The sequence below is a fragment of the Amblyomma maculatum genome, chromosome 1, assembly GCF_055883805.1.
Source record: "Amblyomma maculatum isolate TAMU_Amacu chromosome 1, ASM5588380v1, whole genome shotgun sequence".
NCBI classification, from domain to species: domain Eukaryota; kingdom Metazoa; phylum Arthropoda; class Arachnida; order Ixodida; family Ixodidae; genus Amblyomma; species Amblyomma maculatum.
In genome coordinates this window covers 234,659,064-234,673,379 of record NC_139344.1, presented here as the reverse complement: position 1 = coordinate 234,673,379, position 14,316 = coordinate 234,659,064, and the positions used below count along the sequence as shown (strand labels likewise).

The following is a 14,316-nucleotide window of genomic DNA, read 5'->3' as shown; positions in this document are numbered from 1 at the left end:
GTGATGAAAAGAAATCTAGCGGACCAGATAATATACATAATCTATTCCTCAAGAGATGTGAGGAGTGGGTTTTAAAATATATGTTCCTGAGTCCCTTGAAAACACAGAAGAGCCGAGAGACTGGACAATCAAGTTGTTCCTGTTCATAAATCTGGAGATGCTATAAATACATCTTACTGTCGCATTTAACGCGGAAAGCTGGGCGAGTTGGCGTTTAGATTCAACATAGTTCTATAGCGCATATCACAGGGACGAAGGGAGAACACAGACACTACAAGCGCTATACATCAACAGAGTTTATTGACAAATAATTACGTGTTTATGTAGGCAAACACGCTCGTGCTTCAAAGGTGGCAAAAGTTAAACCGCAGGTTCCACGGCACCCTCCTGTCCAAAAACTTCACTTCCCTTTTTGTCAATAAAAAAAAAAAAAAAACGTTTGGCTTACTGACGTATGACTGCATCTCCACGTGTATAAGGAAAGCTTCAAGTATCTCACGCTCTTTTTGATCCGCGTTTACAGAGATAACAAGCGTCAGCTGATACAGGGGCAGTCATTGGCAGTATCGAAGATGCATGTATCTGCAATACTATCTTTAAATACATTTTGTGTATTGGTATCAGGTATCGAGTGCTTAAAAGGAAAGTATCGGAGTATCGGTATCGAAAATACATTTTTTGGTATATCGTGTATTTTAACGATACTCGATACTCCGCAAAATATTGAAGCCACTGTGTATCAGACATTTGGTTGACGGCGCCTGCTCAGGCACTATAGTACAAGCCGGGAGGCATCTTTGCTTGCAGTGCATTCTGATTTCCCTCCTACTCGAAGTTTCCTTCAAACGCCCTGTCTTTTTAGCCTCCATCTATCCATATTCTCTTTCTTTAAAACTGAAGCAGCTAATGGCAAGTAGGTGCTCATGAGGTCGTTTACTTGTGAGCACCTAATGCGTACCACGAAGCCGCTGAGCCATTAACAGACACGCAGAAACCAAGAATAAAAGCGACAAAGAAACACCAAAGGAGATAAACAGGGAGTAGGGATCACGCGCACTTCATCCCTAGCTGCTCTCCCACCCTTTGGAATCCGCCTCCTTTTCCGTCTCTGAGGCATGTGATTCTTGTCAAGCAGCGTGCTCAGTGTGCTGACGAACACAGCTTATGCACGACCCTAGCTCTCCAGACCCCTGAGCTTTGTATGTCGGCCTTGCTTGGCAGCTAGAACAAGAGCGTCTAAGGCCTCAGTCGGCCACGATGCAGTCGGCTAACCGCCGTTCTTGTAGATTACAGCGTTTGATTCGAAACAAACACTGCGCCGGGAAGAACAAATCTATGGTCAAACAATTTTTTTTTTTTGCCAAAAAACCTTTCAGCGAAACGTGAATAAAACCAGTGAGGATACCCTTGTTTCATAAATCAATAAACTGCTAAAATGTTTTCGAAATATTTCAATTTATTGACGTCATATTAGCCACTCTTTCTTAAAAATAACAGTTCTTTCTTTTATCTAAACCACACTAAGTTCTCAAGAGACGCCAGTGAATCTTGACTTTATTCACTATACTTCAAGATCCTCGAGTCGACGCGGCTATTTTTCACTCTTATCTTCTGGTAAAGAGGCCCCTTCATCAAATGTAACAGTGCGGCGTGCTCGTCGAATTATATATACAGGCTTTTCTTATTTGCCCCACTTACAGAACGCCCACATCTCGGGGCTATTTCGGAGCTAATAAAAACATTCCACCATTTTATTTTTGTTATCCTCTACCTTTTAACACAGAATGCGAGCTTAAAAAGACTGCTATCGCACTAATATCAAAATACTTGCTCAATTCCCCAAGCGCACGCAGCACGGAGCCTTATAGCAAAGAAATCGGAGAGGGCCATCGGGTCAGTAACGTGCAGTATATGAAATGGAAAGCAGCAAAAGAAGTAGTTTCAGATTTAATTGAATGTAGCCAAGTGCTCACAGAGTGGTTCGTATGAAGAACACTAGCTTAAAAAAATTGTTCGCTAGACTGCTTGTGGAAGCTTTGTAACCATGGCTTCAATTCAATGTGAAATTTTGAGAAGGCCAGCTGCCCAGACAGCGGAACTTCAATACATCCGTCCTTTCGGATTCGTCTAAGCCCTTTCATGGAAACAAAGACTGCGATATAGGTACCACTGAAAGTTCTAGAAAGCATGGTAAAATTTTCCAGCTTCGCTAATATTACCGCCTTTATCATACTGGGATTTCAGAGATGTATCGAAGTATCGAAGATACAGTGCCGAGTATCTGCATCGGAAATCGATTTCGGTTCGGTATCTTGTATCGGTATCGGAAATACATTTTTTCAAGGTATCGAGTATCGGTATCGAAGATATTTTTTTGAAGTATCTTGCCCAGCCCTGTAACAGGGGGAGCAAATGTTTTCCTCGTGTTTGCACCGTTTGCAATGCGCTGCCAAGTGTCCCAATCCTGATACTGCGTCTACAAGCCTCTTGTGCTCCATGAGCCTGACGCTAAATACAGCGGCCGGTTTGGTAAACGTAAGATTTCCCACATGATAACGGGATCCTGTACACCACGTTGGTCTTGCAGGTCATATATGGGTTCCTATATTTCTTGGGGCAAAGCACGTACTTTTTTATTGGTGGCATCATTCACAAACTTGCAGAGTTTGCCGACCTTGTTCGGTGCTCTTAGCGCGACTACGACGTCACTACCACCTTTATTAAGCAGTGCGTGAGCTGGTGAACGTAGCGCAGTGCAACGCACCAACGCACTTCTTGAGATTCAGTATTTGTCACCCTCGACATAATTTTGCTATTTGACCAACTGTCTTTTTTAAATTTACCTGATCGTCATGTGACTTCATTTCTTTATAAATTTGCAATCATCTGCGAACATTCAGACTGTTTCATTAAGATTCAACCTTCATTGTCTTTTCATCACTTTTTATCTTCTTTATCAGGGTCTCAGCCAGTTCCATAGGAAAACCCGCCTACGTCATGCGAGTTATCTGCACTTCGACTTTCACGGACCTTGTGCGAACCGGATTTATCTGGGGCAGCAAGAAGGCATGCTTTTATGATGCCTCTTTTTACCAATTTGGAGTGGGCCGAATTAAAATTCAATTTTTGTTTTTGGACCTAGGTTGGAACATGTAGCAAACCTGTGAACCACTAAAGAATAACATGGTGTCAAACTGTAGGGTACGCTCATTGTAAAATTCAAACCATGGGCGCTTGGCTTAAACACTTCTTGTCCAGTCTACCTTAGAAGTGTTTAGACCAAGTGCCCATGGTGGTAGTAGTAGGAATATAATACTTCTATTCGGCCAAAAATTACAGGGCGACTTGCTCGCTACCTACAAACGATAAATTAATGCAACCGTTACGCAACACCTGTGCAGCTCGATATAGGATACCTAACTTGACATATCTTGACAACTTGACATATATAGGGTAATTAACTTGACATATCTGTCACTCTTTCAGACAGCGTGTGTCAACATCTTAAAGGCGTAGAAAAAAATATATACGCCAGTCCTACAGTTAATTTCCTTCACTTGTAGTGAATGAGTATTTATTATGCTCCAAACTTTTAACATCGGCTTCTTGCTTGAGCAGCTGACTGCATTTCGACAAAATGATAACGACTGACTGCTTAGTGTTTCGCGGGCTTGCTTTTAGCAGTTGATTACGAAGCTCGGGAGGAGGCGAGGCAATGAAGCGAACTTGGAGTGAATTAAGTTTCATCTTTAGCGTCAGGCAGCGAAAGCCCATTTCAGCGCAAAGAATCAGCGTCTGTAAAACACGTAGTTTTCGATTTCGCTTTAGAACTAGGAACTCCTTGCGAATTTCTAAGGCGCACGGAAGAACTTTTCGAGGGGTGAGAACGGTGGTGATGCTAAGCGATGCTACTCGCAATGCACTGTATCGCGAACACCATCAATGAAGCGATTGCGCTCGCGCGATAATTTGACTTGACGCATGCGTGGCTGTTACTGGACGGGTTCGTTTCTTATTTCAGCATGTGTCCTGCAGTGTTATTTTGTGTGTCTGCGTATATTTTGTTTCCGAACTGGTAGCTAGTCCCCTTTGAAAATGAACTACCGAACAGGCCTATACCATTCGGCCTTGTTCTACGAGATGCAGCCTTTGTTGTTGTTGTCCAATAATTGCAACGTGTTACAAAACCGCTAGAGCGGCTAGTCGTTTTCTTCTTTCGTGGCGTGGTCAGGACCTCTTAACATGGCAGCGTTAAAGGCCCCGTCCTGCAGAACATCCGACGTCGGCGTTGTAGTTGTGGTCTGAAAATCACGAGCATGCACCCGGCAGGTGGTAGCTGGCAGGTGGCATTTCGGGGCACTGATTGGTCAGCTGGTTGTGTGACGTCAAGAGATCACATTACATGGTTGAGTTGGCAGCAGCTACGAATTAGGGTAACTTCTTCGAGATGGGAGGGTGAGATGGAAGTCGAACTGAGGACCATTAGACCCCGAGTTATGTAAGCTACCTCTATTGGCTACGCAGGCACGTTCGTATGATTAGGCTGCTAGTTTTACGGGATACATTGGGGTGCGGCGGAACTTCATGTTCTCGGTGGTTTCCTGTCTCGCAAAATTCATGAAAACGTTTTCATTAAGGGTAAAAAAAAAACAAAAAAAAAAACCTGTGTTGCTGTTATGCGCCTATTTTTTGCGAGTGGTGCGCATTCAAATATTTAATTGCCTAGTGTTCTTCAAGAATTCTATCTTCCTGCCCCATTTCTTAAACTTGAAACTTATTTCATGCACTAACATAAAAGCATATTCTTTTTTTTTTTTTTTTTGCTTCGTGTCTTATAACCGAAATCTCGCTGTAAGTCCGCCCGAAACCACGAGATATCGCTTTCTGTCATGCGTTGATAGCTACTATTTCTTACGAACGTTTTACGAGGTTCACTCTCGCCAAGTTACTCCTAGCCACAGCATCCTAGCGCACTTTCCGTGATATGCGAAAGTGCCTTTTGTAGTTGGGTGTGGTATAGGCACCTGCTCGACGAGTTCGGGGTTCACAATACGCGCTTAAAAAGGAGTAGTCAAAGTTACTAATTCGGAGTTCGGTTAATGCGCGTCACATATACAAGTCCAGCTTTCGGAACATTTACTCTTATAACGGGGACAACTCTCAAAATTGTAAGATACTGTTACGACCATACTGACTGGAAAAGGCTTACTTTCTGGCGCGTAGCAATAATCTTTCTTTTAATGTTTGACCTGCGCTAGCGCAGAGTACTTCAGTCTGTCGTAGAAAAACAATGGGGCGAGTTTTTCGCAATATATGTGATACAACTGTGGAATATTGTAAGACGCTGTTAAAACCATACAACTAGAATATTGTAAGATGCTGTTAAGAACATATTCGGGAAAATGGTCTAGCCTTCAGATGTGACGTAGCAACTTTAGGTAGAAAAAAAAATATATAGTTTTGCTCGTGCCCCCCCCCCCCCCCCCCCCCCCGCATTACATTTGTGAGGTCCTGCTATTATTGTTTCAACAGCGGTCGCTAGCTGTTAGTCTCTGTACCTGTATTGTAAAGAGGAAAAGAAAAAAAAAGCAGAAAAAAAAAACGAGGGCTGTTGATTCTCAGGTGACTTGAAAATTCATTCATTCATTCGTTTTTAGCATGCCAATATTTGGTATCCATAATATTAATGAAATTTTAGAATATTTCCTATTTAAAAAATATAATTAAAGAAATTGTTTATAGGGCCTTATTGCTCTTCAAGTTTGCTCGGTGCTCGCATCGAAAATCAATCGGGTACTGTTTTGAAAATATAGAAAAAAGTAGAAGAATCCGGAGGGATGATCTCATTAATCAATCAATCTTTTATTTCTGTTTTTACATGAAAACTGGAGATGGTGAAAAAAAAAAGCAGTGAATTATACACCGCTTGACGGTCCCTCACCACCCCTACTAGTCAGCAGTAGGCACAAGGTAAAAACAAAGACCGGTAAAAAAAAAAAAAAAGATGAATACAAGTGCATTTACAGAACAAGGTTGACCGAAACTTAAGCCATAACCGGCAGCAATAATAAACGCAAAAGACCCTGAAGCTATAACACAGGGTGGCACAGTACGTTCAAATACTTGACATCACTGTAGCATAGATTGCTCAATAAAGCTTTTTCAAATAGCAGACAAAGACATAATATTCACTTGGTCACTGAATGAGGTATTTAGGCACTTTGGCACCATAAAGCTCAACATACAAAACCCATAGTTATTTCTGCACTTTGGTAATGCAAACCTACTCTGCAATCTGATGTCGTATGATCAGTGGCGGCATCTAATTGGAACAATTCAGAAAAAAAAAAAAACGATTCACCCTTTTAATCATTGATTTATAAAAACGTGCAAATGTGTAGTCAAATATTTTCTAGACAGGTACAATATTCTAATGTATAAATGTGTCTAGTAGGCGATACGACCAGTTTACAATTGCGCGATACATTTTCTTTGGCAATGTTTGCGGTTTTAGGACATTCGATACCGTTTTATTGCCCCAGATAAAGAGGGAGTAGCTTAGGTGGGAATAACAGAATGCATAATACAAAGTAATTGTAGTTTCATAATGACTGTCAAAGTGCAATCTTACGCTATGCGATAAAATTTTTATTCAAAAACAGCTTCCGGTTGAAAACGTGAGCTTTTCCAGAATTTCTGGGGATTAGTTACGACGAAGGTAGTAACAGTACCTACAGATACAAAGGAAGTGCAATTGGTATTCACATAATCAGGAAGGGTTAGCATGAGCATGATGGCGCAAATTGCATGTTTAGTCGCATGACAATTACGGAGCCATGTATACTTAAAGCGTACTATTTTTTCAGGCACAAATAGTTCATCGTATCTTTATTTCTGATGGGCTTTAGGAAAGAACAAAAATCGATGTTTTTCTTTGCTTCTTACGCATGACTTAGCCCGATTCACATCAACTTGCTACTCCACATTTCAATCTGTGCAAAACCGGCAGCAAATATAGTGCTGAAGTTATCAATTCTTCAATATTGTGGTCAAGCATGCTATCAAACATTTTCTATTCACGGTATCAACAGATGGGGAATTTTGAAGGCAGGGGCTATAATTAACCAGAGCATCAAGTTTCCAGTGAATACTACCCGTTTTTAAGAGGCCGTAAGAAGGTAGTAACGCAGCAGCTATTACTTTATTATTACCTTTTTTCTGTGCGCCTTTTTCTCTTTTACTAATATATTTTGCTTATTTTTTTGCTTGTAATAAATCAGACGTTGGATTCTTCAAGCGGAATCGACTGCTTATTATATCGTTATTTATCAACTTAGACGGGAGTCATTTGAGCTGTACAGATGCTCAAAAGAAAAGATATAGGCGGACAGGACAAACGCCAAGCCTAACCCCTCCCCCTTGTATTTTTATGCACCCTTGAGCACGCCCCTACGTATGGTAAAAATAACTGTCCGAATCAAGAACGGTGAAACCGCATGCCGACGTTGAGGTTATTCACTGCCTTGAAAAAAAGAATAGAAATATGAATAAAACAATTGACACGCTCGCGCGCGAATCCTGCAGTGCCGCGGTGGCTCAGTAGTTAGTGCGCTGCACTGCTGGGGCCGAAGACACGGGTTCGATCCTTGCCGCGGCGGCCGCATTTTGGTGAAGGCCAAAAGAAGGTGCCCGTTTACTGTGCACACCATGTCAATCAAACTTAAGGAACCTCAGATGGTGAAAATTAATCCGGAGCCCTACATTCTGGCGTTCGTCGTAGCCACGTCGTAACGCGCACATACCATACCATACCATTGGTCAAATATTTTAGGGGAAACCCCCAAGGTGGAGTAGATTTGTAATAAGGGAGTAATTACTCATTGGCATTGGTGGATGCCAGTGAGTAATTACTCCCTTATTACATAGCATACCATACCCCATACCATACCCATACCATGCCATACCATACCATACCACACCAATTAACACGCTGGTAAGAAACTAAAAATAATCAATAATATAGTTCGATTTTCTTTTCCTTCTCGAATGCGGTGAGTACTTTCCCACAAGAAAGAACAAATTTAGCCTAACCTTCACAAAAATATATAAGTATTGCTTTTGGTTTGTGGTTCGAGTGTCGCGTCCGCGTTCCCGTAACGTCGCACTGTTTAACGCTATGCGTGTTCGTAGGAGTATTTGCTGCGGTCAGTGCGTAGCCTCCCGAACACCATGCTCCCGATGGCAGACTGTCATAGACTCTTCTTCGAAAACTCCTGGGGGGGGGGGGGGGGGGGGGGGATGTCTAAACCCTCGTTTCTCTACGGTGACGGCAAGTGGCGTGCGCTGAGGCAAGAGCGCGGTGATCGCCCGGCGTGCACTTCCCGCTGGTGCGCCGTCCAGCCCCGCCCCCTTCTTTCAGCCTAAGACGACACGCCAAGAGGTACTCTGCAGATTGCGGGTGTTCTTTGCTCACTGGTCGAATAGATCTGAATATGCTTTGTTTAGGCGACAGATGTCGACGGCGTGGAGAATACAAGAGGGGATGGGGCATGCGTCGCCTATATGCTATATGGACTTTTTATTCGTTCTGGCGCTACTCTTTCACGTATAAGTTCTTTGCAGAAGAGTGCTAGGCTTTCTTGCACGTTTTATTCCTTACTCCGTGTGACGCTACAGATTCAAGCAATATCCCGTGCTCACTAGCAGCCATAGTCGAACATTTGTTGCGTACTTCTAAAGGGCCTGTCACTCTAGCACGACATGACGCCGATTTGGCCTGCCAACAGCGCGTCTTCCTGATGTCTGCATCTATGTCACACTGCGCCGACGGAAACAGTCGGCCGACAGTCGGTGTCGGCGGCGCGTCGCTCGCAAGACGGCTGTCGGCCGACGGTCGCCCAACTCCTATGTCACACTAGCCAGACAACGTGCGAAACCTCCCCACCGACTAGGCCCTCTCATTCTCACTCTCTCCTCGTGTCATTATAGGTTCCTTTTCTTAATCCTTTTATTTTTTTTTCTAGCATACTAAATTCTTCTTTCTGTAGCTATTCTCCATCTTATTTTTCTTGGTTTATTCTCGGAACTACTAAATGAAGGAACGCTTAATTTTAATTCTATTTCATATATTCGACCATACCAAAACAAGCGCCTCAACAGTCGTGATTATGGGCCGAGACTGAATAATGCCCAGTATTTTACGGCTCTGGTTGCCGGATCAGAACGTCAGTGTTCAAAAAATAAAAGCTGTCCACGGTGAATAAGAGACAGTGTATATTAAAAGCTGAAAAAAACAAAAAAAAAAGAAAAAAATATCTATCCTGGGATCGAACTCACGACCACTTGTTTGATAGCCAGCTGCGCTAACCACTGCACCACAAAAGCTAGGCTTAACCGGTGCTTTGAGAGGTTGAGATAGCTAATATGCTGTCTTGCAGTGTGAAAGTCGCGAAGGCAGTAGGAGCGTTTACCGCTTAACTGACTGTACAGCTTGCTGAGAGTAAACTGCAGCTAGTTTGAATCATGCCGTGTTGTGCAGTAACAGATAAAACTTTCGGCGGATTTCACAGGGCTGGCCGCGGGACCACGACTGCTGTTGGTTCTGTTGTACAGTGTAAACGCAAGTTCTGCGCTTTTTGCGCGCACAATTCTTGAAACACATTGAATTATGGAACAAGAATTTATTGCGTGATGCGTAACATAGCGTTGAAATCGGCTTGTGAAGTAGCGACGCAGCGACTAGACGTTATGACTGTAAACACAACGATCGAAGTGCGCAGGAGGATCGGCAGCTCTAGGCTGGCTTCAGGAAAATAATCGCTTCGTTTGATAATTTCTTTCTCACGCACTATGTTCATTTTGCACTATTCTGTGCTGTTTGAAAACGCGAAAAGATTTGCTCACGGTCCCAGCGCGCGCCGCAAATATATGCGCCCTGAATTCACTGCCGTTGATATTCCACGCGCATTCGGCAGCCCCGAGTATACTTTGGCGGCCCACGCTCGCGTTTTGGTCAGGGATTAGGCGTTGATTCTACTTTTTTACGTATATTAGTGCTGAAAGGTATTCGCCGTCGGCGTGGTGCACAGAGTCGGCTTTGCGTTTCGAGAAAGTTTTTGCTCGGCGGCCGATCTCGGAAAGACTCTGTCACCGACAGTCGGCAGACTGGTTTTGTCGGTGTCCGCGGCCTCAAAGCCTGTCACACTGGGAATACATCTGGTTTTCGGTCTTGTTGGTGTCGTCGTCGGCCTAGTGTGACAGCTTGATCGGCCGCAGACACGGTTGGCCGACGAGTTGGCCGACCGTCGGTGTCGTTGTCGGGTCTGCGTCGTGTCGTACTCGCTTGCGAATGCACCACGGCCATTATTTGCGCGCGCCAGACATGGCTGTGACTGGGACGCTAGTATTGCAGACCCAAATGTGTCCTGCTACGATCTAGAAAATACAGGCGAAAAGAATATGATAGTTCGCTTTTTATGTACCAGGTGTGTTAATTATCACCGTCTTTCCTTTCATAATAATCGAACACTCTCAAATGAAGTGCCGAGACATCGGGTTGAAATACCCCTATAATGCAGACTAGGCGGCTCGCTATTGCGGCAGTTGCTGCACGCTGAATACCTTCGCATGCGACTCACGTGGAACAAAAGTGCAAAACTTGATGACAGCTTGATCATACAGCTTGTACCTACATCAACGTTAGCCACTTCCTAACCTATGCATGCTCTAATGAAAACAGTGCGTAGTGTTTGACACCAGTCCTTTGCCATGGATGTTTTTTCATATTGCTGTACTTTAATTTTCTGGTAGCCTTTTCAATTGAGCTCAATAAGAACTTCAAGGCGTAACGCTTTGATGAATATGAAAAGGTGAAGCAGCAAAAGCACCTGAACCTGTATTCCTTCACAATTCTTGATGATTTTGAATGTCGTTTTTATGGTTCTTCTGTCCAGTACTAGCGCCTAACCTGTTGCCCAGTAGTTAAAACCGCTCTGTACTAAAACCCTGAAAGATAAAGATCGTGCTTTAGTGTTTGGGCGCAAAATAGCCTATCATACAAAAGTTACTTCTCGCTCTTATGGGCGATTGACTTGCGTCCGCATGTGAGGACTTGCCAAATTGGACCGTTTGTCTAATTGGACCTTACCGTTGATTTTATGCGTCTTTGTTATGTCTGTCCCGGCATGTCACGCTGATCGCATGTGTTCCCCCCAGGCGGCCGGCTGTCACGTGTGCCACCTGGTGGCCAAAGGGGCCGAGCTGTCGCCTCCGCAGCTGCCGCCCAAGCCCAAGCTCCCCGTACATTTGAACGGCGAGTGGCTGAGCCTGCGCTGCGAGGTGCAGCCCCTCGGACTGTTCCTGGCCCGCCGGCTGCTCTTCCATCCGGGCAACGGTTCGTGGAGCGGCTGGTTCCAGTACTACCGGGACCCAAACTGCAAGCAGCGCTGGTTTCTGCTTAGTCGCCAGGGTAGCTACGAGCTGGCGGGGCCGTCGCAGCGGCTGCGCGGCGCCACCAATGTCAACCTGCGCACGCTGGCGGCCCAGATCACGCCACAGCACCGCGGCATCGTCACCAACCTCAACTCGGCGGCGGAGGACGGCCGCTGCGGGTCCCGCTGGTCCTTGCGCCGAACGCAGGACGTGACGGCTACGGGCGGCTGCCGCTTGCTGGGCGTTTTGGTGCCCAGCACAGCCTACGAGGTGGCGCACAACGAGCTCGACGTGTATGGCAATGCGCTGCTCTTTCTGGGCCACGCTGACACTGACGGCGAAGCCTCTCGACCCGACCGGCGCGCCACAGCCTACGAGACTCCGCTGGTGCAGTGCCGCTCGCTGCCCGAGCCCAGCAACGAATTGGCCGGCCGGCCGCTGGCGCTCGTCTCCGGAGGGGCCGCCGTCAAGCCGCTGCTGCTCTGTTGGCTGCCGCTGGTGCTTGCGCTGCAGCTGGCCGCCAGGGACTGACCGACGCGTGGCCACGCAACCGGCGGGGCGACGGACGTTTCTCGGGCGCGCGCGCGGCCGGTCCGCCGGCCCGAGTGGTTGCGAGGGAGCCCCCGGAGAGAGGCCGTCGTTGGTGAAAGGACCGGAGGTGCAGACGGGTCGAAGGCTTTATCCTCGCATTGAGCACTGAGCCAGTACAATGTTTGGAATCGTAGAGCGACTCTCGGCCCCACGACGAGTGCTCGCATCTTCCCGCCTGTCTCCACCGTGTCCCGTCGACGACTAAAACTCCCGCCGCGCCAAAAACCAGGGCAAACAGCAAATGTCGCCATGTGCTTGGATGTCGTTCATGGATGCGAATGCACTGCCACTTGTCCGTACATTACTCTTCTGACGGCCGAATGTTCTCACTGTGCTTAGGGCTTGGTCCTTACCCACCCGGCGCGGGCAGGATCGCGTAGCCTTCTGTAGTCAAACACTGCCTGCGGGCGCGTGGCTGCTGGCGTTAGGTCCTTCTTTTGCGCTCGTGACTTGCTACAAGAAGGCAAGTAAGACTGCGGCCCATCCACATCTGGTGGACAGATTTGTCATCTCCCCCTGATACGGCCAAGTAAACGAGGTCGTTCACTAGCTTACCTCGAGACGTTCAGCATGGACCAGTAAAAACAAAGCACACAACCTTCAGCAAAAGATATGTCGTTATAAATGCGACGCCCCTACTAATGACAATCACGGTGCTCTTTTACTTAGTGATATGCGATATGTACACTCTAGGGCATGCCTTTCGAGCGATTCATCTTATTAACACGAAAAATTGTATATGATTGAGTTCATACTCTAAAGCTGTATTCCGTTCAGAGTTCGCAAAATTGAGCCACTCTCTTGTCTGTGAGAATCCTAAACAAGCACGAATACTAAAACACAGCTCCAGAGGTATATAAACTGGTTCCATAATTTAAGCTGATGCATTAGCTGCGCTATACTGGTCCCACTATAAGATACTATGGTGTGAACGGCCTTTCTATAGCGAAGAAAAGCATTCAAGAAAAGTTATAGCGTGCTGAGGGCACATTTGCAAGAAGCGAAGACCGCAGAACACTGAGCTTCAATCGGGTGCACGGATTGATTTGTTTGAACAAAAGCATCAGAGCTGGTTTTAATTCATTGCGAAGCCGTAGAGTAGTGACTGAGATAGCCACTGACCAGTATCACCGAAGATAAGTAACCAAACGCAACCCAATCGGGAATTTGTCGCTTCGTAATGCCACTACTTTGCTGTGTGAATGTGCTTCTTGGCTTAAACTCGGTTATTGCGCAACGCTAGATGAGGAGCTTACAATATGACGCGCTAGGCGCATTCCTGTTTGATATATAAAATAGACTTAGAAAGCCGTTGGATGTAATTTTATTAGGCCTTCACATTTGAGTTTCAGCGCTGTCCCAGTGACCCCGAAAGCATATTTAAAGAAAACATTTTTCAGTGACATTCGGCTCTTGGTCACATCTGTCCTAGCAGCGCGCGCTGTCACATTCGATTTTCTTCTTAATTATGCTTATCACACATACCTTCTGCGAATACGTTTGGTGTAAATTAGAGCTGACGGCTTTGGGACTAAATTTAAACCGTTATATTGTTACTGTTCGCTCTAGTTTTATTTTTCGTGGTTTCGCGTGGTGTCTGACACAGCAGGTAGGCTTCAGGGAATTAATGCATGTACAGTTCTTCCGTGCACACCGTTCTTGTTTTGTGTGCACACTTTTGAGGGCTGTATATGTCACCTTTCTTTTCCATCTCTGTAAGCCATTAGCTCCAGGGTTTTAGCTAAAAAACAGACTCATCCTCGCATGGCCTTGTTGTTATTGACATTGTCTGCATTATTACTACTGCAAATTTAAGAACGCATGATACAAAGTTAACGTGATTCAGAATAGCCGCTGCCAGCGTGAAGTGGAATGGTTTTGAAAATTTTGGCAACGAACTATCTGAGCCCGAAGCGATGAACTGTTGAGAATGACTTGAATTCAGAATCGCTCAACGTGCTTCTGACAAATCTAATCGCCATAAAACCTTAAAAGCATTTTAATGCAGGCGGATGTAATTTATTTACTTTTTTTTTTTTTGTAAATGTACCCTCCACTTGCGAGTTCAGGCAGGCAACGGTAGAGACTACGGTCACCCTTGTCAAATACAAATGTCCTGGGTAACGAGCAGCATCGGCTGCTAATTTATATTGTTTCGAGCTTCGCCGATTCTGTGAGCCGAAGGTAAGACGTCAAGCCCAAAGTACGTAGAACGGGCCCACAGGGGTCTGGCCCAGCTTGTTTGGCTTGTACAGACGCAGTGGGCTGGTGTAGCTTTGCGTGGTAGTCTAGAAG

The 14,316-nt window shown here is 45.5% G+C and overlaps 1 protein-coding gene across 1 annotated transcript in view; it reads left to right on the top strand.

The window, feature by feature from the left end:
* The window catches only part of LOC146205917 (protein APCDD1-like), a 214,952-nt gene extending 200,866 nt beyond the window's left edge, over nt 1-14,086 (top strand). Inside the window, exon 6 of the mRNA XM_084590583.1 lies at nt 11,215-14,086. Within this exon, the coding sequence (XP_084446709.1) occupies nt 11,215-11,961 (747 nt within the window). The 3' untranslated portion in view covers nt 11,962-14,086. The remainder of the gene's footprint in view (nt 1-11,214) is intronic.
* Nucleotides 14,087-14,316: the final 230 nt, after the last annotated feature.